The sequence below is a fragment of the Penicillium verhagenii genome, assembly GCF_028828195.1.
Source record: "Penicillium verhagenii strain IBT 33310 chromosome Unknown utg000009l_segment0_segment0, whole genome shotgun sequence".
Taxonomy (NCBI): domain Eukaryota; kingdom Fungi; phylum Ascomycota; class Eurotiomycetes; order Eurotiales; family Aspergillaceae; genus Penicillium; species Penicillium verhagenii.
Genome location: NW_026643173.1, coordinates 1,518,229 through 1,545,360, shown reverse-complemented (window position 1 = coordinate 1,545,360; position 27,132 = coordinate 1,518,229). Strand labels below are relative to the sequence as shown.

The 27,132-nt window shown below is 49.5% G+C and overlaps 8 protein-coding genes across 8 annotated transcripts; 5 read left to right on the top strand and 3 right to left on the bottom strand.

Annotated features, from left to right (window-relative positions):
* Positions 1-298: 298 nt before the first annotated feature.
* Positions 299-1,782, top strand: N7466_009630 (proteasome regulatory particle base subunit RPT2; the record flags this gene model as incomplete). Its single annotated transcript, XM_057169019.1, has 3 exons — positions 299-346; positions 402-1,470; positions 1,529-1,782. 3 exons carry the CDS (start codon positions 299-301, stop codon positions 1,780-1,782), a joined length of 1,371 nt encoding a protein of 456 aa, XP_057017725.1.
* A 397-nt stretch (positions 1,783-2,179) lies between these two features.
* On the top strand, positions 2,180-3,955 carry N7466_009629 (WD40 repeat domain-containing protein; the record flags this gene model as incomplete). The annotated part of the gene is made up of 1 exon (XM_057169018.1): positions 2,180-3,955. The coding sequence occupies one exon, from the start codon at positions 2,180-2,182 to the stop codon at positions 3,953-3,955; it is 1,776 nt and encodes a 591-aa protein (XP_057017724.1).
* An 809-nt stretch (positions 3,956-4,764) lies between these two features.
* Positions 4,765-7,323, top strand: N7466_009628 (DUF803 domain membrane protein; the record flags this gene model as incomplete). The annotated part of the gene is made up of 2 exons (XM_057169017.1): positions 4,765-5,758; positions 5,816-7,323. 2 exons carry the CDS (start codon positions 4,765-4,767, stop codon positions 7,321-7,323), a joined length of 2,502 nt encoding a protein of 833 aa, XP_057017723.1.
* A 1,371-nt stretch (positions 7,324-8,694) lies between these two features.
* Positions 8,695-11,515, top strand: N7466_009627 (uncharacterized protein; the record flags this gene model as incomplete). Its single annotated transcript, XM_057169016.1, has 11 exons — positions 8,695-8,731; positions 8,818-8,910; positions 8,975-9,082; positions 9,140-9,216; positions 9,267-9,374; positions 9,436-9,614; positions 9,671-9,739; positions 9,800-10,015; positions 10,071-10,368; positions 10,433-10,671; positions 10,738-11,515. The coding sequence occupies 11 exons, from the start codon at positions 8,695-8,697 to the stop codon at positions 11,513-11,515; spliced, it is 2,202 nt and encodes a 733-aa protein (XP_057017722.1).
* Positions 11,516-11,970: 455 nt separating this feature from the next.
* Positions 11,971-14,256, bottom strand: N7466_009626 (uncharacterized protein; the record flags this gene model as incomplete). The annotated part of the gene is made up of 4 exons (XM_057169015.1): positions 11,971-12,498; positions 12,566-13,472; positions 13,550-13,850; positions 13,983-14,256. 4 exons carry the CDS (start codon positions 14,254-14,256, stop codon positions 11,971-11,973), a joined length of 2,010 nt encoding a protein of 669 aa, XP_057017721.1.
* A 3,017-nt stretch (positions 14,257-17,273) lies between these two features.
* Positions 17,274-19,093, bottom strand: N7466_009625 (uncharacterized protein; the record flags this gene model as incomplete). Its single annotated transcript, XM_057169014.1, has 3 exons — positions 17,274-18,815; positions 18,885-19,010; positions 19,070-19,093. 3 exons carry the CDS (start codon positions 19,091-19,093, stop codon positions 17,274-17,276), a joined length of 1,692 nt encoding a protein of 563 aa, XP_057017720.1.
* A 763-nt stretch (positions 19,094-19,856) lies between these two features.
* Positions 19,857-23,856, top strand: N7466_009624 (GRAM and VASt domain-containing protein; the record flags this gene model as incomplete). The annotated part of the gene is made up of 3 exons (XM_057169013.1): positions 19,857-20,293; positions 20,362-23,084; positions 23,141-23,856. 3 exons carry the CDS (start codon positions 19,857-19,859, stop codon positions 23,854-23,856), a joined length of 3,876 nt encoding a protein of 1,291 aa, XP_057017719.1.
* Positions 23,857-24,693: 837 nt separating this feature from the next.
* Positions 24,694-26,307, bottom strand: N7466_009623 (uncharacterized protein; the record flags this gene model as incomplete). Its single annotated transcript, XM_057169012.1, has 1 exon — positions 24,694-26,307. One exon carries the CDS (start codon positions 26,305-26,307, stop codon positions 24,694-24,696), a length of 1,614 nt encoding a protein of 537 aa, XP_057017718.1.
* Positions 26,308-27,132: the final 825 nt, after the last annotated feature.

The following is a 27,132-nucleotide window of genomic DNA, read 5'->3' as shown; positions in this document are numbered from 1 at the left end:
CTGAGGCAGAAAATAAATCACGTGCACATGGCAACAGCTGCCAGCTCTCGCGGACCCCCGAAGCTGCAACTCGCAACAGTATTGACTTCTCATCACTCCAAACTCGCACTTCAAATTTCCATCTCACTCAAAGCTTGAGATTCTCATAGACTTATACCATCTGCAGACCTTCCCTTGAACAGTTGACAGCAAATCTCTTGCTGGCTTACAAACATGGTTCGTCACCCTGCCTACTCGGCATTCGCTGAAGCTCGCATTCAACTGACATATCATCAAACAGGGTAATCAGCAGTCAAACATGGGCGGTGGCCCAGGCGGTGACGGTCGTGATGATAAGGATAAGAAGGTACGAAACAGACCATTCATTTAGTCGACCAGCTCTCTGACGCCCGAAACTGCAGAAGGACAAGCCAAGATACGAACCTCCTCCACCACCTACCACTCGCATCGGAAAGAAGAAGCGCAAGGCCGCCGGCCCCAGCACAGCATCCAAGCTTCCAGACATTTACCCAACATCGCGATGCAAGCTCCGATACCTTCGAATGCAGCGAGTCCACGACCATCTCCTGCTCGAGGAGGAATATGTTGAGAACATGGAGCGTATGCGCAAGGCCAAGGCTCAAGGGAACGTGGATCCTGCCAGGTCGGGTGATTTGGATGTGATGGATCGCAATGCCGACGAGCGCAGCCGAGTCGATGATATGCGAGGAAGCCCTATGGGCGTGGGTAACCTGGAGGAGTTGATTGACGATGACCACGCTATCGTTTCTAGCGCCACCGGACCCGAATACTATGTATCAATTATGTCCTTTGTCGACAAGGATCTTCTTGAACCCGGCGCTAGTATTCTGTTGCACCACAAATCGGTATCGGTTGTAGGTGTTTTGACCGAGGAATCGGACCCGCTCGTATCAGTTATGAAGCTGGACAAGGCTCCCACCGAGTCATACGCCGATATTGGTGGTTTGGAAAACCAAATTCAGGAGGTCCGTGAATCTGTTGAATTGCCATTACTACACCCTGAGTTGTACGAGGAGATGGGCATCAAGCCCCCCAAGGGTGTGATTCTATATGGTGCTCCTGGTACCGGAAAGACCCTGCTGGCAAAGGCCGTTGCCAACCAAACCAGCGCCACTTTCCTCCGCATTGTTGGTAGTGAGCTGATCCAGAAATACCTGGGTGATGGTCCGCGTTTAGTCCGCCAGATCTTCCAGGTTGCCGCCGAGCACGCCCCGTCCATTGTTTTCATTGACGAAATCGATGCCATTGGTACCAAGCGTTACGAATCACAATCTGGTGGTGAGCGAGAAATCCAGCGTACCATGCTGGAGTTGCTCAACCAGCTAGATGGTTTCGACGACCGTGGCGATGTGAAGGTCATCATGGCGACTAACAAGATTGAGACTTTGGACCCTGCCCTGATTCGACCTGGTCGTATTGATCGTAAGATTCTCTTTGAGAACCCTGACCGTAAGTATTCCTCCAACCCCGGCCATTGTAAAATGCCCCTACTCACCCATTTCTACAGAAAACACCAAGAAGAAGATTTTCACGCTGCATACATCTAAGATGTCTCTCAGCGATGATGTGGATCTGGATGAGTTCATCAACCAGAAGGATGATCTCTCCGGAGCTGATATTAGAGCTATTTGTACTGAGGCTGGTCTGATGGCTTTGAGAGAGCGCCGTATGAGAGTCCAGATGGAGGACTTCCGTGCGGCTCGCGAGCGCATCATGAAGACCAAGCAGGACGGTGGCCCCGTGGAAGGACTGTACTTGTAAGCGCTGATCCGTGTTCTGTCGGAGATGACGCGCTGCCGACTTGTGCGGTGGAGCACTCTTCGTGCATTGATCTGTGTATTTTAATGGACCGCATGCGAATTTATGGAGGAATGGCATACACTCATATACATTGAACCATAACCTTAGTTTTGCAAATCGTCCTGCAAAGCGCTATAGACTCGTAGAATGACTCAAGCTGCAAAGGTGTGATATCTCTTGGGTAATAACTTTAAGCCGTCTCCAGGGCTATTAAATGTAGATGCCCATCTTTTACTTGAAATAGTAGTTACTTGGACTGGAAAGTGATCACCGCCAAAGTTGCAAACACTGCAAACAAGCTCGGCCTTATCAACGCGATCAGAACTTGCGCTAACTTATCACATTCAAATCACCAAAAATGGACGGCTTTGACGAGGAAGCTTTCAAAAAGTTCTTCCCTTCTGGCTTTGGCAAGCAGGAGAAGGAGGTTGATGTTGAGTCGCAAATCAATCGGTCCAAACGGACCGAGGTTGCGGTCCCAAAGCCACCAGCGGACAATGACGCGCAAGAATTAAGTGCGCCTAGCCATGCGGAGGAAGAGAGGAGGCCCCAAGAACCCAAGGTCGCCGATGATGACTCTGACGATGACTCTGATTCAGAGAACTCCGATGACGAGGATGAGTTCCCTGTTTCACATGAGATGGTTCTTCAGACACACGAGCGGGCAGTGACTACTATGACGCTGGATCCTTCCGGGGCCCGACTAATTACAGGTTCGACCGATTGTACGCTGAAGCTGCACGACTTTGCTTCTATGACCCCCTCCACCATTCGCGCATTCAAATCCGTTGATCCCTCAGTTAAAAAATCATCGGCATCACAGGATACGCATGCCGTCCACTATGCTGCTTTCAACCCACTCTCCCCGAGCCACGTTCTAGCGATATCTGCCACTGCGCAACCACGAATTCTCAGTCGAGATGGTGATATTTTGACGGAGTTTGCCAAGGGTGATATGTACCTCCGGGATCTCAACAATACCAAAGGACATATTGCGGAAGTAACAAGTGGAGTGTGGTGTCCCTTCGATTATAATCTGTGTGCTACCGCTGGATCGGATAGCACGGTGCGAATTTGGGATGCCAATGTTGGCCGCTCACAAAAGGAAGTGATCATGCATAAATCAAAGGTAGCTGGTTCTGCTGGCAGGACTAAGATGACCGCTATTGCCTGGGGGTCCCCCAAACAAGGCGGCTCCAATGTGCTGGTTGCCGCTGCACTTGATGGAAGTCTCACCATGTGGAGTGGGAACGGTCCCTATAGGCGACCTACCGCAGAAGTACGTGATGCTCATACACAAGACACATGGACCAGCGGAGTGGATATCAGCTCGGACGGGCGACTTGTCATCAGCCGAGGTGGCGATGATACAATTAAGCTCTGGGATACCAGAAAGTTTAAGACTCCGGTCACAACTATCACCCATACTTCAACATCATCTCGCTTCCCCACGTCAAATATTCAATTCTCTCCGACGTCTGCAAACATCATCGTGGGCTCAGAGACTGGTCATCTGTATATCCTTAACCCGGCCACTTTGAAACCGGAGCTTGTTACCCCCGTCACGCCAGGGTCGCCAGTAATCAGTGTTTTGTGGCATGAGAAGCTCAACCAAATCCTGACCGGCTCGGCTAATGCCGAAACACATGTGCTCTACAACCCGACAATGTCCACAAGAGGTGCAGCCTTGGTCATGTCCAAGGCACCCAAGCGTCGGCACTTGGATGACAACGCCACTCTTACTACAGATCTTACTAGCAGCCTTGCTGGTGATTCAGTGGTAGTTGGCTCTAACGGCGTGCCACAATACAGCTCGGCCACATATTCGGCTCGTCACCCGAACGTTGGAATGACAGCGTCTGGCCGTTCGCGCGATCCCCGACGACCCCATATGCCAGCTGTCACACCCTTCGGCAAGTCTCAGCCCGATGAGAAACACATTCGCGAAAGCTTTCCACTCAGTTCCATGCGTGATGAAGATCCCCGAGAGGCTCTCCTAAAATATGCCGATAAGGCTGAGAAGGACCCCATATTTACCCGGGCATACCGGGAGACCCAACCAAACGCAATCTACGCCGAAGTTAGTGATGAAGAAAAGGAAACAGGGCCGGAAAAGAAGAAAGCCCGGCGTTAGAATGTGGAAACGAAGCCTGGGCATTTGTACATAATAACTAACTAGTCCACATTTTGTCCGATGAGTCAATCGGGTGCCTAACAAAGGGGAAAACAACAAAGGCGGGTACCGCGTCGCAGGCCAACTACTAGTATATCTTATTTGTAGCAACTATCTCTTTAAGCACTTGTATTTTCTTTGCTGTCTCTTTGACACGAGGTCCAGACCGACTTGATGAAACATGATATGCTTGCATGCTCCTTGCGTCAATTCCTTAGAGATATCCCCTCTTTTCATCTGCTCCATGACGTCCCGATCATCGCCAGTATTCTCGCCCCGTCCGACCCACCAATAACAGGGGAAAGTAACACGTTTTGGGCTTTGATCTCACATAAAACCAGAAATTATGGCTCGGGCGCTGTTTCACTTAGGCGTAGAATGAAATTTACATATACTTAGTTTGCATCAGAATCTGGAGTAAGGAGAGAAAGGCCGTTGTTGGTTGAGGTGTTAGTGCTGACATGAGCACCTCTCCGCTCTAGTCTCTTCTCCGTCTGTTGCCGACAACTTCAACAAAGCCTCCACGCGCAACTCAGAAGACAATTTAATTGCTGGAAGCTGTCCGGATTCTCTCAGGAAAATTCGACATGCAGTCTTTCGCGACTTGAGACGCGCTTGCCATTTATCCCTGGGGCTATTTGATTCGACAATAACCCGTCGAAGAGGAGGAGTCCGGACTTCGGTCGGTACACCGATTCTGCCTATCTATTCACAGGCGATCAGATACGAGTGCCTGCCACTTTGTGAATCACATCATTTTACAAGGCGAGATGGACTCCCAACAACAGCCCTTGGGTGTGGGCTCACTTTCTTCACTCGCTTCTTCGATCATTGCGTCTTCCACTTCTACCCCATACACCCTCGCCTCCTATACGCCATACTCCCATTTCGCAACTCCCACCTCTACCCCCACGCCCCATTTTGACACCCCTAACGACAAAGGGGACATGCATCAGTGGTCCTCATTGATCGGTATAATAGCAGCATTGATCGGAAATGTTATGATTTCTTTGGCGCTCAACATCCAGCGATATGCGCACATCCGAATCTCCCGCGAATACGAACTCGATAAGCTGCAAAAAGAAGATAACTGGCGGGAAGCGCGTACTGGGGACGGTGCTTCGGATTCATATGGAAGCGTTGAAGATGATGGCTCTCGGAACCGCTCCCGGGGTAGACTGCCGCCGCAGAACCGCCGCAGCAACAACGAACGCCGCGAGTTTGAAGCGTATCGCGATGACGAAAACGAGACCGCCTCTGGTCGTCGAAATGGTAACTTGTCACCGGGAAATAATATGCGCGACTCATTTGCGTCCGATCGCACCGCACGCCCCGATGATATGGAGGGCCGCAAGTCTTATCTCCGATCTCCATACTGGTGGGCCGGCATCATCCTCATGGTTCTTGGCGAGACGGGCAACTTCATGGCATACGGCTTTGCACCAGCATCGATTGTGTCGCCCCTGGGTGTTGTTGCTCTGATCTCAAATTGCGTCATCGCGCCATGCTTGCTGAAGGAACAGTTCCGAGGCCGAGATTTCTGGGGCGTACTGATCTCTATTGCCGGCGCCGTGGTTGTCGTTCTCAGCGCCAAGTCTTCTGAGGAGAAACTTGGCCCTGAGGAGATCTGGGCTAGGATTACCACCTGGGAGTTTGAGACCTATCTGGGGTTGACTACTGGTCTGATTTGCGTTCTTATGTGGGGCAGCTACCAATATGGCCCCCGCTCTATTTTGATTGACGTTGGACTTGTGGCCCTTTTTGGTAAGTTTTCGTTCATTATACTTGGATAGCGACCGCGCCTCTAACAATATATCGCAGGTGGATACACGGCTTTGTCTACCAAAGGTGTCTCCTCGCTACTGTCATTTACCCTATGGCATGTCATCACGTATCCTATCACATACCTACTTGTATTCATCTTGATTTCCAGCGCATTGATGCAGATTCGCTACATCAACCGTGCCCTACAACGCTTTGACTCTACGCAAGTGATTCCAACCCAGTTTGTGCTGTTTACACTCTCCGTGATCATCGGCAGTGCGGTGCTCTACCGGGATTTCAATTCCATGTCCGCTGTTCGTGGTGGAAAGTTCGTGGGGGGTTGCCTTATGACTTTCCTTGGAGTTTACTTCATCACGAGCGGTAGGGTACGCTCTGATGGTGACTCCACTTTCTCGTCCGAAGACGAGGAAGAAGCAATTGGCTTGCTGAATGGTGAAAGATACCATGATGGAATTGACTTATCTCCCCCTGCCCAGCCATTTAGGGCAGCCAAGGCATTGCAGCCGGCGGGTATTGAGTACAACGACTTGCAGTCACCTGGGGGATCCCTCACTAGTCACGGTATTGACGGAGTCGATGACAACGAACCCACACCGCGAGGTATTCTTTCGCCAGCGCCATCTTCGCCGACCGGCTCTCTGACTGCTGATTCAGCCCTCTCAGGGCCATCATTTGAGAATCCTTCACCATTGCGCCCTCCGTCTCGGATGTCCAATCCATGGGCGGAATTCCAAGATCAGCCTATCGGGTCTCCTAAATCTGACCCGGAAGTCCATCGCCCAGTAACACCCCCGGCACATGGCAAAAGTACGGGTACAGAATCAACTGTTCTCCTTCAGTTCCCTCCCGCCCCTGGCATGGATGACGGTTCGCCTAGTGCCAACAACGCAGGTCTTAGAAGAGCCTCGACACCTGCTGTGGGTGGTTCGCCCCAGCTTGGTGACAGAGCCCACACGACTCTTGAAACCCCTACAAGGCGTGCATTGCGCAATTCCATCTCAAATCGATTCTCTCCTGGTACCCTTCTTCCCACTTTGTCGGGCGGTTTCAGTGCCGTGGTTGCGGAATCTCTCCGACGTGGCGAAGGAAGCCCTTACAAGGATCGTTCTGGTAGGCGAAAGGCCGGACGTCGGAGACAGGTAGATGGCATCTTTGCAGACGGCTCGTATCGAGACCACGATGGGGATGTAGGACCCCTCGGAGAGACCGACGGGTTAGACACCCCTCTTACCCTGGCTACAGCACGGCTTCAGTCTGCTACAAATCTCGAGCCATCTGCAGATGCTGGTCGTTCTACCCCCGCCCTTGCTACAGAAATTTACAACTCTCCAACTCTGAAAGGCAACGATGAGGTTACCCGCCTTCGCAGCTTCAGCGACTCGTGGAACGGCGGGCTCGCCTGGCTAGGTGGTGCATTGCGAAGAACTTCGCATTCCGAGAATGTCCAAAGCGAAGCGGTGACGCAAGGCACTGCAACGCCTCTGGATGGCGAGACATCATCTGCCCAGAGCGGTGGTCCTGATAGCACCAATGCCGATCCCTAGCTTTGATCACACTGGCAACAACAGCAAGGGGGAGCTTCTCACACCATACAGAGCATACATCTGTAGTACATGCAGAGTGGCTGGGTCACTCATTTCATACATACATACACCATGCAGCCTCATCCTTGGCTTTTCATTCATCTCTTCAAATTCCTTCGGCGGCGCGGTTATTTTTTTCTTCCATTCTTTTTCCTTTTTCACTGGCATAATACCTGGGTTTGTAATAAGCGTTGCATTTTCGCGGGGTATTTTCTTCTTCACAGGCATTTATAATACTCTTTTTTTCAGTTGAATATTTTTTCCCCTCCGTTTCATATTCGGGTCAATCTGGCGTCCCTTTTTTCGCGAGTCTTCTGCCACCACCTCTCCTCATTTGTACAATTGATTCTCTGCTTTAACCGAATGACGCCTCAATTTCGGAAGGACAGTATTCCAATCTCCATAGTCCTTGTTTTCCGAAGGGTTTAAACGCCGAAACATCTTGCATGATCAAACCCACCGGGATAAAGGCAATGTAATGCATTCATAGGTGGAAAAAGACGGTTAGAAAGTTACCTCAATTTGGTTTGATGCACATGCATGTATACAGGAAGGTCCTCCGAGTCCCTGCAATTTGAGACATGTACAAAGGACCCGGAAAATCTTCGGACTTCCTATTTACTACATCATCAAGCCTCTCAGAGCTTTCTAATTTAGCCGAAATTCAATGACTATATCACCGATCTGCATGAGCATGGTAATCACCCTCGGATCTACCGGTCTTCAACCCCTGCAATAAGGTTGTCCACCCCACATTTGCACTCAGGACTCTAACCGATGCCCCGCGCGGGGATATTGCTCCGTATCGTTATTGTCCTAGCGGCTCCAGTCATCTCCACCCAAGCCACTCATGCAGAGCCAGCATATACACCTGTGATCACTTCAATCTCCGATAGCTACCCAGACTCTGTGCTAAGGTTCGATCTAATATGCACTACTATGTTTTCCCCCGCAGCGGTGAATCGGGGAATATTGAGCTATGCAAAGGTTTGCCTCAATTGTTTAACGATGCCTATATAGGCCAGAATACCCCGGCGCAATGCATTGACCTTGATCGGCAAGGCAGAGCAAATTTCAAGTCGGTTGCTTGAGTTTCGAAATTCCCTTTGTTTGTTTCTTAGCTTGGAGCTTGGAAATCGTGCCCACGGGTAGCATTGGACGATTGAAAAGTGATTGGATTTATTCAAAATGTTTGCCAAGGGACTTTCAAGCAGCTTGTTGCTTGTGCAACTGCTAAGTGCACTTGTTTCTGGAAGATCGGTGTCAAGCACGCCGGTTTACAAAGATGCAAGTGCACCCATAGAGAAAAGAATTGAGGATTTATTGGGAAGAATGACAACCCAAGATAAGATGGCTCAATTGATGCAGGGTACGTTCTCCAATGATACTTCAATAATAATTGTTGTTTAGCTTGTATTGCTTTACTATTGTCCCATGCTAACTGTCTGTTTTTAGGAGATGTCACTAATTGGCTGAACGACACGAGTGGTGCATTCAACTACAGTGGGCTGGTAGCCAACATGGAAGAGAAGGCGGGCATGTTCTACGGTAAACCAATTCCTCCCATGTCTTATTGACGCCTTGCACAATTTGAATTTCTAATACCTTGTAGTCGGATATCCGATATCCTATGAATGGTTGACAGAGAACATCAAGCGAGGCCAAGATTATCTGCTGCAGAATACCACACTTGGTATTCCTGCTCTTGTGCAGTCAGAAGGTAAGAAAGCGAACTCCATAACGCGAATGATATTTGAGCTGAGAAACTCCATTGCAGGTCTTCATGGCTTCTTGATTGGTAATGCTACCATTTTCAATTCACCCATTGGCATTGGAAGCTCTTGGAACCCTGCTGTAAGCTACCTTTGTGACCTTTTATTACAGATCCAGCTAAGTTTTTCTAGCTTGTTAAAAAAATGGGAGAAGTCATTGGTACAGAAGCTCGAGCTCTGGGCGCAAATCAGCTTTTCGCGCCTGAGGCCGATCTGGCTCGTGAGCTTCGATATGGACGTGTAAGTACTAGTCTGACCACCGCTAACTTTATCATACTAATGGCTAACTAAATTCCTCTAGGTCGAGGAAACCTTCTCAGAAGATTCGTTCCTGGCAGGTGAAATTGCTTACAGCTATATCACTGGTATTCAAAGCAAGAATGTCTCGGGCATGGTCAAGCATTATGCCGCCTATAGTAACCCAGAGCAAGGGTTGAATACTGGACCAGTCCACGGAGGTGAAAGAGAACTTCGCACAACGTCAGTTCGATTACCCCTTGGTGATGGATTGGAGAACTGATCTTTGTTTCTTCCAGATGGCTGCCGTCATACAAGCGCGCGATTATTGATAGTGGTGCATGGGCTGTGATGACTGCGTACTCTTGGTGATTTACTCTCTAAACATCAGCCCTTATCCAGTGAAGCAAGGCTAATATTGTTCATAGCTACGATGGAATTCCTATGGTTGCCAACTACCACACCATCACCGAGATCCTAAAAGAAGAATGGGGATATGATTATTTCGTCATGACCGATGCTGGTGGCAGTGACAGACTTTGCTCTTACTTCAAGCTGTGCCAAAGTAGTCCCCTTGACATGAACGCAGTTACCTTGCAGCTTATGGAGGCCGGTGTTGACGTGGAAATGGGTGGTGGCTCCTTGTAAGAATCTGCAAAGCCTTACTTGCATATCTACATTGAACTAACACTCCATCAGTAACTTCCAAAAAATCCCTTCACTGGTTGAATCTGGAAAGCTTGATATCTCCATTGTCAATGCCGCTGTTACAAGACTGCTTCGCGTGAAGTTCGAAATGGGTCTATTCGAAAATCCATACACGGCGGTCAACTCAAGTGAATGGGCCTCCTACGTCAACACAGCCGAGCACAAGCAAGTTGCCAGGGATTTGGACAAGGAGTCGATTGTTCTCTTGGAGAACCACAATGATGTTTTGCCCCTGAAGAAGTCAGGTAGCATCGCCGTGCTTGGACCGATGGCCCATGGATTCATGAACGTTAGTCTAGAAATACCGCCCATTTACAAGCACAGCGAATCTTAAGAGCTGACAACTATTCCAGTACGGTGACTACGTTGTCTACGAGAGCCAGTACCGAGGTGTTACTCCATTAGATGGCATCAAAGCCGCAGTTGGCGATAACGCGACAATCAACTATGCGCAAGGATGTGAGCGTTGGAGCAGTGACGAATCCGGCTTTGATGAAGCTATCGAAGCGGCAAAGAAGTCCGATGTTGCCATTGTCGTTGTGGGAACTTGGTCCCGCGACCAAGTTCAGCTCTGGGAAGGTCTAAACGCAACGTGAGTATATCTAAGAAAAAAGCGTAATCCACCTAAAAAGTCTCGTTGGTGCTGACAAGACTTCAGAACCGGAGAAGATGTCGATGAAGATAACCTCGCTCTCGTCGGTGCCCAAGGGCCCCTCATCAAAGCCATCGCCGACACAGGCGTCCCGACCATCGTCGTCCTTTCCAGCGGGAAACCCATCACAGACGTCTGGCTCTCCAACAGCACCTCCGCTCTCCTCCAACAATTCTACCCCTCCGAAGAAGGTGGTAACGCGCTCGCCGACGTGCTATTCGGCGACTACAACCCCTCCGGCAAACTGTCCGTCAGCTTCCCGCATTTCGTCGGTGATCTCCCGGTCTACTACGACTACTTGAACTCCGGCCGCTCGATCTGGAACTCTGGAACACAGTACGAGAACGGCACCATTGATTTCGGCCATCAATACGTTACCGGCACGCCCTTACCGTGGTACTCGTTCGGCTACGGGAAGAGTTATTCGACATTCGAGTATGGCACTGTCAGTGTGGATCATAGTAGCGTTTCTGCGACCGCGACTATTACTGTCAGTGTTGATGTGACGAATACGGATACGACGCGCGATGCGACTGAGGTTGTGCAGGTTTATATCTCGGATGAGATTGCTTCGGTTGTTGTGCCTAATCGCCAGCTTAAGGGCTTCGATAAGGTCCTTATTCCGGCTGGGAAGACTACGACTGTTCGCATTGCGATTGATGTTGCGGATTTGGGACTGTGGAATAATAAGATGAAATATGTTGTTGAGCCCGGTTTGTTTAGCGTGTTGGTGGGAAGCAGTTCTGATGATATTAGGGGGAACACTACGTTCACAGTGGTTTGATCATTTGGGAAATAGGTGTCACGAGAACTGATATTGTTCCGTCGATCTGCTTGCTACCTAATTAATTCCAACGTTGATTCTGTCATTTTATTCATTTTCCGAGGCATAACAGGTTTGTTTACCTGCCAAGTGGATGTATGGCCTAGATGTGCTAGTAGGTAATTGCCAACATTGAATCTATTCCCGAGGCCACTTTCCAGATCTATAAATAGAACAAAGTAAATAACCAACTATAGACAGGGCTCAAATTTGTGAAATGTTACCTAGAACGGTCATAAGTATGGCATAATGGTCTGAAGATTCCAAGTTCTAGGAGATTACTGTTTCAGATGGTTGCGTGCCAAGGTTCGAAGTATCCAGAACCACGGAACCCCCACTAACCGACCCGCGGTAATGAAAACATTGAACTTGATTCTATTGGTCATTAAATATTATAAACAAGGTCATAGTATAGCCTAGATCACAGACTGATACGACTGATTCGTAGTATGCGTCTGCGTCATGGTAATATCCAAGCCGAGCGGAGCCTCGACTCTCGTCAAGGTAAGACGCTTATACGCCCGCTGCGAATCCGCCCGCTGCGGCACCCGCGCATTTGCAACCGGCATCTCCTCCTCTTCCTCCTCAATAGTAGGCGTCTCGACATCCCGCTCAAGACTCAAAACAACACCAATGGCTTCCTGGTCCTCGATGACTTTTGGATGACGCTTGGCAAAGTACCGCGCATACTTGAACAGCGACCAGTAGCAGCTGAACACGTTAATGAAGGTCAGGACGATTTTGTAAAATGTGTAATACAGTATCAGGACCTTCCAGTCGATGCGCTCATTTTTGCGTCGGAGGTGGATCTCGTTGAAAATAAGGACGTTGACGATGTACATGCCGATGGTGGCGCCTAGCAGGATGCCGCTGAAACTGGGGCGCACGTAGAAGGAGATTGGGAGGACGAAGGGGGCGAGGAGGTAGATGAGAGTTTCGTACACCTGGGCAAGATTTTTAGTTGATGTGGCTCTTTTGGGGGGGAGGGGGGGTTATTATAGAAGCACATACCTCTTGGAAAACGCAGAGTTTCGCTCCGATTTCACACCAGCCAAGCTTCCAGCTTGTAAAGATGTATTTGAGATCATAGTACATTCCAATCACGAAAAAAAAGTTCCACCGTTTGAATCGCTGCTGGAAGATGGTCATCTCGCCGAACCCACCTCTGCTCCCGCCGCCGGCAAAGAAGACAGATGTAGGAGTCTCGGTCTCGACAAAGACGGACGAGCACATGGTGATCCGGCCTCCCAGCCGCCGACAGGCGTCGCCGAAGAACCAATCTTCGGAAACGGAGAATCCAGGATGTTCGTTGAAGGTTTGCTTCAGGAACTCCGTGTTCCAAAGTGAGATAGCGCCGTGGGGGAACGTCGCACTGCCCAGCATACCGAAGAAAGCCCGTTGAATGCCCGACATTTTATATTCCAGGTCTTGCGCTTGCTGGCAGTATGTGCCCTTGGACGAGTTCGGACCCACGCTTTTGATCGTGTACCCAATGCATCTGACCTGGCCCTTTAGTCGCTCGCTGACGACGGGGAAGTTGGGCGGGAGTGCGCAGTCGTCGTCGATTAGGAGGACGTTCTCGAAGCCCTTGGCGGCGTAGCAGCCGGCGAATTGGGCTACGATTTTGGAGCCGACGGGGACCCAGAGGTGGTTGACGCCGAAGGGACGGCAGACGTCCTCTGTGTCGTCGAGGGGGGTTTGGGAGTTTCCGTTGGCGATGACGAAGATGTTTTCGGCCGGGAAGACTTTCAAGGCGGCTTCCAGTGTTGGGCCGATTATCTTGGCGGATTTGTAGCAGGGAATGAGGAGGGCGGTGTTTAGGGCGCTGGATGAGTTTTGTTCCAGGTCTGTATCGATTTGCTCGGTTGCTGGTGGGGGATCCTTTTCGAAGAGGATCAGAAGAGGACAGAAGGCGTATCTAATTAGTGGATTCGGATAGGGTTAGTCACGGATCACATCCAGTTGATCTAGTAATTAGGGTATGGAGAATCTCACAGAAAAGCGAGACCTATAAGAATAGCCCATCCTCCCGTGATGACGAATTTGTTGGCGATCACCCAGTAGAGCCACCAGACAGCACCTCTCCATAAGGGCATGCCAACGAGGACGAAGTAGATAAATAGGACGAGAAGTGTATAGACGGTTGTTTCGAACAAGATGCGCACCCAATGCTTTCGTTGGAGAGCAACACCCCTCAGTTTGGCTTTCTCATAGACATCTTGCATACTGCTTTGACTACTACCCAGATTGATGGAGCTATTTGAGCTGATTGGCGGGCTGGGATGCACGGCAGTCTCTCTAATTGGAGTTATAGGTTCTTTTTCGGACTCGAGCGGCGGTGTCAAGTGTCCAGCTCTTTTGAACTCGGTCCATTCTGTCAAGCAAGTCAGATACTTGACATTGGTCATATAGGATCACTTAAACATACCATATAATTCTGGAGGGTTGCTTCGTGGACGAATAGCAGCGGGGCGTTTTGGGGCACGGAGAGCCGAAAGACTAGCAGAACGAGTAATACCACTGGCGCTGCGTGAAGGCTGCTCGCCTTGTGGTTGGAACTGCACCCGATTGTTTTCAGGGAGAGACTTTTCCCATTTTTTCAATTCCCATGGCGAATTGAACTTTGCAGTAGACAGCAAATGCTTTGGGACAGCGACGTCCTCGACCAGTGTATTTCTTCGGGCATGATGCCGGTTAGACATGGAAGGCAACTCCGAGTATAGTATAAACGAATGGATGTAATGAATATAATGATTGTGATAACTTGATGCCGTAAAAATGAGTGAATATAATCAATGCAACGAATGGAAGGTAACGACTTGTCACCACATAAAGGAATGGATAGTTTGTAGAACGGAGTGTATGTGAGAAAAAAAAGGGACTACACTGCGGACCTCACATGGATATTATAATAGAAAAACATCCATTTGTTTCTCGCCAAAAGAGTTCTCCTGATTTTGTGGAGACTTATGTCGTAGTTGGTTCTCCATCTAGATCCGAGCTCTGTAGGACCCTGCCTTGCTGTCTTAGGCCATATCCTTGGAATACTCAAGACCCAAATTTACGGACCCAGGGAACGAGTTGCTACAAATATGAGATGATCTATAGCATGTTATAGAATACTATACTGAGTAGATGTATTATTTACTTTGACCTGCTCACTTAGAGTAAGCAATATTGGACTGCGAACTCTAGATCTGGTTGCTTTTTTTTGCTTGATAGAGAAAGGAAAAACCAAAAGAGAAAGAGAAACCTTCTTTAACTGGGTCCACGTTCCTGATGGGGCCGTCTCCGATGGGCCTTTCATACTCTTGAGCAAGAGGCATCGTAGTCTAGTTTGCTAATAATATTAAAAGAATGTCCTTGGAGGCTACGAGTCTGTTCATCTGTGAAGAGATCTAGAATCTAGTAAATACTACTGGCTGATAGTCCTCCCACTCCCCTTAACAGGAGTTTCCACCAAGCTGATTGGAATGTATTCCCATACGTAAAGCTCTTTTGGCGGGGTTTCTTAGCTACTGACGAATTTCCCTTTCTACCCCAACTCCGTTCAAGTCCAAAGCAGATTTTTCTTCATGTCCCCACCTTCTTACTTTCGATATCGATTTTGCTAGGAATTAAGATCTCGGTTACCGGCCGGCAGAGATTTTAGTGCGGGTAAGCACTAAAACCAGCCTAGCCAGCCTTACGAGCCATTCATTTAGATGGTCCACCGAGAGAGAGAAAAAAATAGAAAAAATAGAAACTTTCCAATCGATCGTCACTGTTTATGCCTTGTTTCGATCATGCTTAGCAATAATATCATTAATATGGGCTTGGTGGAGTCCGCGTCATTTCTCGGCACACGACCGCCACATGCGGCCACAGCCTTCAAGTGCCCAAGCCCCACAACAAGTACCGAGTTAACCATGGATGATCCGGTCAACAAGATACCGAAATTGGGAAGTTTGGCTGAAGACAAGTTTTGGGATTTGGTTCCACTGGTTCAATCTATTGATTGTCTTGGATTTCTTGAAATTGTTATATTAGAACTGTTGACGTTGGAATCTTGAGAAACGATCCTGCAGTACTATGTACTACTACTACCTACTAGTAGTATTGTTCTAGAACAATTAGAGTTCCAGGAACAGGCTTAGTGGATCTTCACTTCCACCTTCTTCCGGACCTTCTACTTTAGGGGCTGACCTTCTTTTTTCTTTTCTTGAGAATGTTTAGATGTGCCAAGACTGCTTGCCCTGTTCAGATCTCGCATTCTTTTGCATCCGTATAAAGTGTTAGACATGTATGGAGTGCATCCAGTGTACTAAAGATAATAGAAGCACACAAATTGTATGAATGGATGAGCCAGTAGACTCGGTTATTGAGTGAACTAATAGTACCTAGGCAGGTACTCCTTTTCCTGCTAGGCAAAGGTTTTTGTATTCGAGCTTCAAATGTTCAGCCCTCACCTGCACACGAACAGTACGGAGTAAAAAACGCAGTGGAAAAATAAACAACACAAGCCCTCGGACCCACCCAAGCTAAAAAAAAAGCCACTTGAAAATTATACTGACTTTGTGCATAAAGCATACGAGTCAATCTGACGTGTTTCATGCGCCAGACTTAACAACATCCCACTCAATACTCAGTACGTACACCGTACTCAAGCCGTTCCCTCGTATGTACCCAGTACTTGAGGGGGTACTCAATTTAGGTACACAGAGCATCATCCTGCAGGGCCATGCTCTACTAGTTATCTAGGGCCTCCAACACGTTAGGTACGGAGCACTCCGTACCGCTAAAAGTCGATCACGATTCGCGGTTGTGCTTTGAGGGCTAGCCGGCTCTTCCGCCAGAGCTACCTAGCCCTATTCCGTTTTCCGTCCGCAGTACGGCTAGATGGATCCCGATTTTTTATGTGGAGATCTTGTTTATGTACAACAACGACGCGGATGGGGCTCGGAATTGCTCCCCAGCTTGGCAAAGATTTGCATTTGGATGATCATCTTCAATTAAACTTTTCAATCGCTCCAGGCCCGGGGCTGGAAGGCAAGCATAGAACCCTTGTCTGATCCCTCGGCAAGTCTCTGTCCTTCATGAACACCGTGAGTTGTATGAACTTTCTTTTTCTCATGTGACTTTTAGAATGGATGTGAGGAGCCGCGGAATTGGCGATATTGGGCGCTTAATGGCGTTCCTAGCTTGTGAACGATCGTTTGCACGCGTAATCAAGGCCACGGCTGGATTTGTGGCTTGAACGCCCAACACTACTGGTTGGAGTAACTGTACTCAATTGTAGGATGTGCTTACGAGTGTTCTCCGTACGAGATCCGCCAAGCATTTTCATCATTTCCTTTTGATCGGGGTCGTCGTTTTCGGAGAAATATCATCATGTCGCTCTGATGTTGATAGACCCGGTCCAATGAGAGGCCACGATGGTGTTCGCTTCACAGAGTCAAGTTTGAATGCACATATTATGGACATCAGTCCCAGAGAGTACCAGTATAGCTAGTGGGAACTAGTATGATTGCCAGAAGTCTAGGCGTCAGTGGTGGCTCTTACTACTATCTCCAATGCAGTGCTGGTACTACAGCTGTGGCCTGTTCTTGTCTTTGCGTAAACATGCGTTTCAGTTCTTGGAAAGAAACATAATAGATGTGCATTGACCTCAAAATTTGCATCGCTCATCATCCAAAGACTAGATGAGTCATCCCGTCCAGTTACCTAACTAGGTTGATGACTAGGTATTGAATTTCCCGCCCTCTGTGTCTGGGCGGGGCGAAGAGGGGAATTCTGGGGTCCTGGAAGTTCCCGTAGGCGTCGAAGGATTGGTCGGACTGTCATGAGTCCGACCTTCAGCCCGCCGTGTTTTAGCTCCTTCTTTGAGCTTTTCCCAGCGATCACGGTACCGCCCAAGTACATTTTTCAGTTTGTCATTTTCTTTCCCAACTCGTTCTAGTTCCTGTTCGCCTCGACGAACCAGGTCTTCTAAGTCTTTCACTCTATCATTTGAGTCCGACAGCGGATTTGCGGCGGACATGAGAGCCACGGGAGATGTGTTACTCGATGACCCGTGCGGTAGAGCTTCTTGATGGTGGATTGCTCTCAAAGACTGCTGTAGCGCCATGGATGATGACTGCGCGTTGACTTCCCACATGTGAAGCCGTTTGGAGAGGGTGTCAGACAGGTGCTTCAGAGCCTGGTTCTCCATCTGTAATTCTTCCATTGTTTTAGGATTTTGTAGACTTGTAAGTTTATCAGCAGCACCGCGACGTGTAGTCTGGCTTTTGGAGCTTTTTGCAATCTGGCGCATCTCCGGCGAAGATGGGGTTTCTCGCGCGTCCACGAAATCATCATCCCCATCTTCCAAACTGTTTCGACGCGCCTCCTTCTCTGCTCGGGTCATAATACCGGCGTATGTCATAGTCCCACCTGTTGTAGGGACCACATAGAAGGACTCAGCGGGGTTTCCGGGACTGGAGCCTGGAGTTTCACGAATTGAACGTAGTGCAGCCCGTGAGAATATCCGGCTCACATCCGGTTCAACCAGCGTATTTCCCTTGTCAGGGGTCGCATGGTAACGGTCTACCTTTGTCTCTGCTGAAGACTTGCGAGTCGAGGGGTTAGCTTTGGTAGGATCATCTGACGAGCCAAGAGGTAGCCCTGCAAATGCCAGAGGTGCGGATATCCTGGATATAAGCCCTTCAAATGTAGAATAGAACCGCTGGAAAGGTTCATCTGCAAACGAAGGATTGGCGTTGGAGTAAGTGGAATTGACGGACTCTGCAGGAACAACCTCTTGAGAAGTGATATCGGTGGGACCGGGCTGTGGAGGTGACCATGGCTGTCTCGGTGCTGATGATCGTTTAGATTGGTTTTTATTGGGGACTTCCCGCAGCCTTGATTCACCAGTCCTGATTTTTGATGGTCCCTCTGTCATCTTCGCACCGGCTTGGTGGGCAGAAAGGGTTGGCGACACCGGTGATCCACGACGAGGTTGAGCCGGGATACCTCGAGCGGAAGCTAGATTGCTGGCAATTGACGAGGATTCTCGGCTGAGTATCCGGGGGGTCCCCGGAAGCCTTGGAGGTTGACCCAAGACATCCTGGCCGATAGAAGCGCCGGCCTTTGTATTTCCGGTATCCGAGGAGAGCTGGGTCGTTGGATTCAACGAGGTAGTGGCAGTCGGCCCCTCGGTGCTGGCAGGATGTTCATGTTGAAACCGCAAGATTTCGGCCAGCTTTTTGTGGTGATTTTCGAGGAGTTGTAAGGTGCGGAGAGCCTAATTTCCACATATTTTGATCAGCACTGTGGTCCCGACCTGACGTCGTGAGGGGGGAGAACGACTCACTTCCTGGTCGGTATTATTATGAGCAGCAGCCGCAAACTCGCCGGCAGCTAAATCATGTTCCTCACTAGCAGCGACCGGGTTCGACTTGCGGGTTTCGAGGACTGCGTTTCGGGCGTGGGTGTGGGCCTTGCGACAATAAGCTAAATCCGACGTGCGGGGGAATGGAATAAGCTAGGACAACTTACCAGTGTGAGCGGAGCGGCCTCCATTTTGGAAGATCAACGGCGCATGGGATATAGCGGTACCTCGATCTGTGGAATGAGGGGGTTTTTTTTACCAAGAGGCTTTCCAAGGTTAGGAGTGTGACACAGCAAGGGACCGAGAAGCGGAGAATATGTACATACCTGAGAAGTTTTGGGGTTATCTGATTTTGCTTACTGTACACAGGACTTGAGTAGTAACTAACCAACTACTGTGGCTATATGTGGGGGCAACGTGTATGCATAATTGAGATTTCTTGTTTCGGTCTCTGAGGAGTTTCCAGTTTAGTATCTCTAGGCTTGCTTAAAGAGGCTCTAATTATAAGATCCAAAAAAAGGTTCCATCATCTTGACGTGGAAATCTGGTGACTGAAAGCAGCGTGCATTGACCATTGAACTGTCACATCCGCATTTCTGCGAGTGGAGAGAGGTGTCAAAAAGCTACAAAGAATAGGAAACAGAACCAATGAAAAGAGGAAGGAAAATATAAATGAAACGTAAATTGGATCAGCTCTTTCCGATATGAATTATAATATAGAAATGACAGATATATAGGGATTTTGGTGGGAAAAGGTGGATGAGAGCTTAATTCCTCGGCATCTGACTAAGTCGATTGCTTTCCCCTCGAACTGCTATCAGGGGAATTCCAAGGTTCACTCTTTCACACTCCCCAGCCAACGGAGACAAGGAGACACAGCCCACATTCCTCATGCTGTGTTCCCAACCTCAATCTTCCACTCATTTTATTTCGCTCCGGCGCTGATCCCTTCCTATGGCCGACTCCTCTTCATCAAGCCTCAAAGGCGGCGGAGGCGGGAGCAGGTCGCGCCGCTCGTGGACCGTGTCTGCTGCTGATTCCGATATGATGGAGAGCTCGAGTCGGAGCAATGGCCGCTCCTCAATGGAATCTCTCGAAAGACCTAAAACCCAGGCCGGTGAGGCTCCGGATTCCGCAAAGGCTGGTTCCAGCGGTTTCTCCAAGCTACTCAAGGCCCGACGCCGACGAAAGGACAAGAACAACCAGAAGCTGGGCGACGAGCCCCCAGTGCCCGGGATCATCACGGAACAAGAACTTCGAGAGATCCCTTCAAATACATCGACCGGGGCCGCTTCGGTAGCTGCTTCGGTGACCACTTCGTCCAATAACAGTTCCGTTCCGCAGGAGACCGAGACCATCCAATTATTGACCGATGATTCTGAACCCGACAGGTATATCAATCATCTTCCCTGTTCCTTACTGTCATACCATATGAAACTAAGCTCTCATCATCTGACAGGACTCCACCACTGACCTCACACAACTCACACACCGGTTTCTATACCTCCTCTTCCCCGCTCATCAACACCACCTCAGTAGATGCCGCAGATACCAACGGTACCCACGAAGATGTCCAGTCTGCCATCAGCGACCCAAGCCCAGCTGCATCGGAGTCAGCGTATAGCGACAACCCCCCGGTACCGGGTATTCAATCGAGTATGACATTGGACGTTCCAGACCCTAGCGGAAAGCGACGCAGCGTCTCACCCGGACGGCGATTCAAGGAAGCATTTAGCGCGACAGATAAAAAGAACACATCCGAGGATACAGATGCGTCGTCATCGAAGTCCGGGGGTAGCAAGGGTGGGAAGGGTATTTTTGGGGGCCGGCGGAGCAGTCTGTCTTCCAGGCGGGCGCAAGCTCAGGCCTCCCAAGATAATCCTCCACCCATCCCCAGTCCTATACGTACGGATGTTTGGAACACAGAAATCAAACAAGACAAGTCGCGCTCTTTGCAAGAAAGTCCGATGCCGAATACCCCTCCACACACCGCTATCCCGGTCCCAGCTCCAGCTACTACTGTAACTCCTCCTACCCCAACCGAACACCGCCCACTTGGTCCCCAAATCACAACCGAAGGTATCACGGACTCACCTGAGTCAATTCCTTCCCGGAGCTCCATGTCCTCGGCCGATGTTACCGTGAGCCCTTCTGGAAATATGATATCACATCGCCGAGTCCGCTCTGCATCGGCAGCTCATGTCCCAAGCAAGTTGTCCACTTCAATGTCAGCCGCCTTGACCCCACTGGAGGAAGCAAAAACGCCGAAGAGCGGTGCGAGTCAACAAAGCGGTTTTTTCTCGTCCATGTTCTCGGCTGCTCAAAATGCGGCTACCTCCTTCACTAATACTCTCAACACCTCGCCGAGGAGCCGCAACTTTTCCCAACAACCGCCGGCCGGAATTGACGGTACACTAAGAGAAAACGAGAATGAAGAATCTGGAAAAATTACTGAAAATTCCATCAGCAGCGAGGATGGGAAACCAGCTGCTGTAGATACTCTTGGAACTGGCGACCTCAATTTTGGTCACTTGGACATTGGTGCACAGCCAGGCCAGGAGGTTTCAACTGCTGATGGTGTTATTATCACGAAGACAGGAAGTCCGGTGGATAGGCGCAAGAACACAGCGGTGTATCGGCGAGATGAGGAGGCAGCGAAGCTGGAAGACCAGCGTGCCGCACGTGCTGTGCATATGGCATACGAAAGGCCTCTTGATTCAGCGGTATTGGGATCGCCTGGTGATGATGTTATTGATTCGCAATCTACCATATCTCTCCCAAGGGACGGCATGATGACTGGAGATCACACCCCTCCGACTGGAAGTGTCATAGATGGTGACATTGGCAGCGGTGGCATTAGACGTACTGGCAGTGTGCGCAGTCGACTTGCACGTCGGCATCGAGGCTCATCCGGAGCCACTACTTCATCAATTGGGGCAATCGGGGCCATTGGAGCCAGTGCTATCAATCTAGGCCTGCCAGGTGTCAATTCAAGTGTGCCTCGCTTGACCGGCTTCGCTGTTGCAAGCAAAAAACGTAACAGAGACTTCCACCAATTATTCCGCAGCGTTCCTGAGGACGACTATTTAATTGAGGACTACAGCTCTGCATTGCAGCGCGAGATCATTCTCGCCGGTCGCATTTACATCTCAGAAGGTCATATCTGTTTCTCCAGCAACATCCTTGGCTGGGTAACCACACTTGTCATCAGCTTTGATGAAGTAGTGGCCATTGAAAAAGAAAACACGGCCATGGTATTCCCAAATGCCATCGCTATACAGACCCTCCATGCTCGCCATACATTTAGGAGTCTGCTTAGTCGTGAATCTACCTACGATTTGATGGTCAATATCTGGAAGATCAATCATCCCTCTATTAAGAGCTCTGTGAACGGTACCCGTGTGACAAATGGGACTGGCGACAAGACTGAAAAGGTTGGTGAAGGCGAGGCCGACAGCGGCTCTGAAAGCGATGTGTCAGACGAAGATGAAGTCTATGACGAGGACGAAGAAGGCGATCATGCTGAGAGCTTCTTCGAGGCCGGGGCCAGTGCCAATGCCAGTGAAACATCATTGCCAGTGAGGGGTGGCTTGAGCCGTCAACCTTCGGGCCTGTCTGGAAAGGGTATTCCCGCAGCTGGGACAAATTCCGGTGGAGATGCTAAAAATGGAGATAAGTCGGCTTCCAAAGAGGCCGACTTTCCTGGTCCAACTACTCACGCCCCCACCGAATACGCCAATCCTGATGGGCAATACGAAAAGGTTATCAAGGATGAAATTATTCCAGCGCCACTTGGAAAGGTTTACTCATTGGTCTTTGGACTCTCGTCCTCTGAATTTATGACCAAATTCCTCGTGGAGAACCAGGAATCCCGTGAACTGCAGTTTGAAGGAACAACGAAGGGACTTACCAATGAAAGCCGGGTCCGGAAGTATTCATACATCAAGCCTCTCAATGCGCCCATTGGCCCAAAGCAAACCAAATGTTTCAGTACGGAGAACTTGGACTACTTGGATTTGGAAAAAGCAGTCCTCGTCACGGTCAGCACTTTAACTCCTGATGTTCCCAGTGGAAACATTTTTGTTTGCAAGACAAAGTATCTCTTCACATGGGCCGCGGGTAATCAGACACGATTCCTGATGACGAATCTTATTGAGTGGTCGGGCAAGAGTTGGCTGAAAGGTGATCATATTCCTAGTACCTATATTTCGACATATTTTGATGCTAATTCGAACTAGGTCCCATTGAGAAAGGTGCCATTGATGGACAAACCGCCTTCGGTAATGAGCTAGTTAAGACTCTGAAAGCCGGTGTTGTCCCCCGTGGAAGGACCGGTGGTGGCGGAGGGCGAGCAAAGGGCCGTCGCAAGAAGGGCGATTCTGGAGCTCGCGAGGCGTCCGCAGTTGCATCACACAAGATCGGAGGTGATTCCAGTGGGAACCAAACTGAGTCCTGGGGCCTCCTGGAACCAATTCGTCCCATTCTTGAACCTTTTACAAGCATGTTGAAGCCTCTCTGGAGCGGCAATCTTGCAATCTTCCTTGTTGGCATCTTGGTTTACCTGGCATTCTTCCGCACTTCGTCTAATTCGTCTCTTGGACACCATGCCGGTCTTCCAGGGCTTAGTCTTCCTCAAAGACTAGCAGCTTATGATGAAATGTGGCGGCGCGAGGAGAGCGAACTTTGGAATTGGCTAGAGGATCGAGTTGGCATGGATGGAATGGTATTCCCAGCCCTCCACCACAGAATGCCCGAACCTACCCACAAGGCCCCTCGCGTGAATGTTGCAGACGAACGCGATCTTGTTGACCGACTTCGCGAAGAGAAAGTCTCAGATCGAGAGATGGATCATGCTATCCGAACAACACGACAGAGGCTTGACATCCTTGAGGAGATGATGAACAATCGCAGAGCTGACCGGGTTCCACAGGAGCCTCTTCGCTCTGAATTGTGAATTTCCTGTTGATGTTTAACCACATCTGTACCAACACCTCTCAAATCCTCACACCTCCCAACCTTGCTCATGAATTTCTCCCATAGGGACAATTCCCATATCCTCCTCTCATTACAAACCCCATCACGCCCTCAGGGCTGATTCCTCTCTTAAAAACGACATTCCTTTACATTTCCCTTCATTTCCCTGGTGTTGTTCTTGGGCTCGCATTACGGGCCAACAAAAATGCCCCTGGCCGGTGATAACCGCGTTTCCTCCCTATATCTCACCCGACGTCATTCCCTCCCCTTCCACAATCCTTGCAACTCTCTGTGAGCATAAGGACCAGTGAAGTTTTCCTTTACTTGTACATAAGCGCCAACTGCTTTGTCTATACAGCTGTGCGCATCACTGCTCCTATCCTGTTTCTTTTCTCTTCTTGTATGTTTATCCGAGCGAGTTTCATTTTAACCTACTGTGTGGGCTTGACTGTATACTTTTGTTACCTTCGTCTTCATAGCTGGACTATTGTATCCTTGTTCCGAGGCTCCGATCGCTGGATCCTTCTGTCAACTCTAGGGCTTGATATCTTCTGTAGTAACGTAGCTCGTGAATTAAGAAATGGGTTGGCCATTGAATGTTTTATCCACAGCCCGCATTCAAATCTGTTCCACGATCCTTCCAAGGCTTAATGCTTACAATTTTGTTTGGAATAAAGAAAAAAGCGGCGTGTCATGCAAGAAACTCAACTTGAAAAGAGTGACGTCTATATGCAGATGTATCTATAGTATTATACTGAGTCCAAGATTGTTAATTTACATACAATTTCAAGGTTCAACCAGGTCTCGGTACATCGAACTATTTCGAATTTTGCGACTCCAGCTCCTTACTCTGAACAATCCTCTTGTTGCCTGCCACAGAGGTCTTCCAAGCTGGAATTCCAGAGTCGAACACATTGTCAATCTGTTCAAGAGTGAGACTGGCAGTCTCTGGAACAAGACAGAAGATCAAAGCGGCAATGACAATAGTCACACCTGCATAGAAATATCCAACATTGGCGCCCATGTTACCATACTGAGCATCAAGCATATATGGCGTCCAGAAAGTGGCACCAAATGAGAAGATCCCATAGATGATCGTTGAGTTTGCTTGCCCGTATGTGCGCAGTGATACGCTGTGCATCTCCACGGATGCTAAATAAGCAGTGGGAGCAATAGTTCCACCAAAAATGAATGACCAGCTGCATAGAAGGACGACGACAACAATTTTTGAGATGTCATCTTGACCCAATGCCGTACTGACTGCTGATAGGATCAACATACAGGCTGCCATCATCACGTACCCAGCCAACATCGTGAGTCGACGTCCTCCATATTCAACCGCAAACGGGCCTAACCCTGCACCTCCCAGAATGCAGACCCCAATAATAACATTGATCAAGTACGGATTGCTGATCCCCACGCCCCTGAGAAACGTAGTCGCATACGGCTGCACAAACTGAATCCCCGTAATAGAAAGCCCAATCTGAACCAGCGCCGAAGCAGCCGTCCGCCGAATATGCTTCAGCTGATAAATCTCATACCAAGAAGTCGACTTCGCAATCGCCCTCTCAGCCTTAATATGCGCCTTGACATCCTCAATCTGCGCCGTAATCTCCGCCGCAAACGGATCCATCTGATAAAGCATCCCAAACGCCTTCCGCGCCCCCTGCTCATCCCCAGCATCATGATTCAGAATCCACCTCGGCGACTCAGGGAACATGAGAATCCCCGCCCCCAATATAATCCCAAACGGAATCTGCAGCAGAATCGGCGTCTTCCACTGCCAATTATTCCCCGGCTCCAGCTGCGCCGAGCCCGCGCACACCGCGCTCGACGCAACATTGCCCAGCGCAAGCCCGACATTGTACAGGCCCAGCGCGAACCCGCGCTTCTGCGCAACAATGCACTCGGACCCGTACGTCGTGCTGGCCGCGATCAGGTGGCCGAGCCCGATCGCGCTGATGCACCGGCAGATCATGTAGTGCAGGAAGCTGCCGTTGCCGCGGCCGCCTGTGCCCAGCATGCCGGCTGCGCCGATGATGGCGAGCGCGCAGCCGATCTGGAACGTGCCGCGGCGGCCGAAGTAGCGGCCCGTGAAGCCGGATAGGCCGCCGCCGATGCCGATGAACATGTAGTTTAGACTGATGAGGGATTGTTGGAGGGGTGTTATGGAGCATTGTTCGACGATGGTCCCGGTTTTGGGATCCATTAGTTGCGTGCATGTTCCGAAGGATTTTTTGTATGAGGGCATAATTAGCACGGTGCCTGTGTATCCGTTGTCGAAGTTGACGATCCATGCTGCGAAGGAGACCCATATTGCGACGCGGAGCATTGCACTTGTTGAGCCGATGGCTTTGTTTGGCTGTGATGAGCTGTGTATTGTGGAAAGTGCTTCTCGGTCTTTCTCTGAGTCATTGTCGTAGTCTCGCATCTTTGCTGGTGATGGGCCCTCGATGGGGCTGTTGTAATTTGTGGGATTGATTGATTGCGGAGGTTTGTGAATCATACCAATGCAAGTATGTGCTTGATACCTGGGGAAGTAGCATTGATGGTTGTTTTATCCTCTCCTCAACCCCCGAGGTACCTGCATACCAGAGCCACGCCATTCATACTTCTTGGTATGTGACTAGATCATCAAGAATGTCCTCTGGCCAATGACGTTTGTCTCCGGACCTGGTGACTGATAAGATCCTTGCATGAATAATGCCCGAGACACTTCGGGTGTTTCTATCGATTGTTACCCTTGGTCTCCTGAGACCTATTCAAGGTAAGCCAAGCTGTCACGGCTTTTTTGGGGGTTTCAAACCTTGGTGAATGTGCCATAGATAATGGTGGAGGAATGCCATTCAGGCATCATGATGACCAAGATCTGCTTCAGACAGATCATGGTTGATGGATTAGAGGTCTGATCGCTCATCATTCCAGCTTGTCGCAGTAAATGAAGAGCTAATCAGTACGTAACGCCATGTAAGAAGGCTGAGTTATCCATGTCAATGTTGCAACTTCAAGGATTTGACTATTTCCAAGTTTAGTTGCCATTTCCACCAGGGTTCTCCTTATGGTGACATTTGGCCTACTCAAAATGCAAGGATTCTGGCCTTTTTTTAGAAGAAAAAAAGAACACAAACATGTGTCAGATCCACAGGGATCTGGGAGAAACGAAAACGAATGGTAATGAGGAAGAGAAAGAGACGGAGAAGAATCAATGGTAATGGTATTCTTCTACTGAGCGGGATGGAGGGAAAAAGGACGGAAG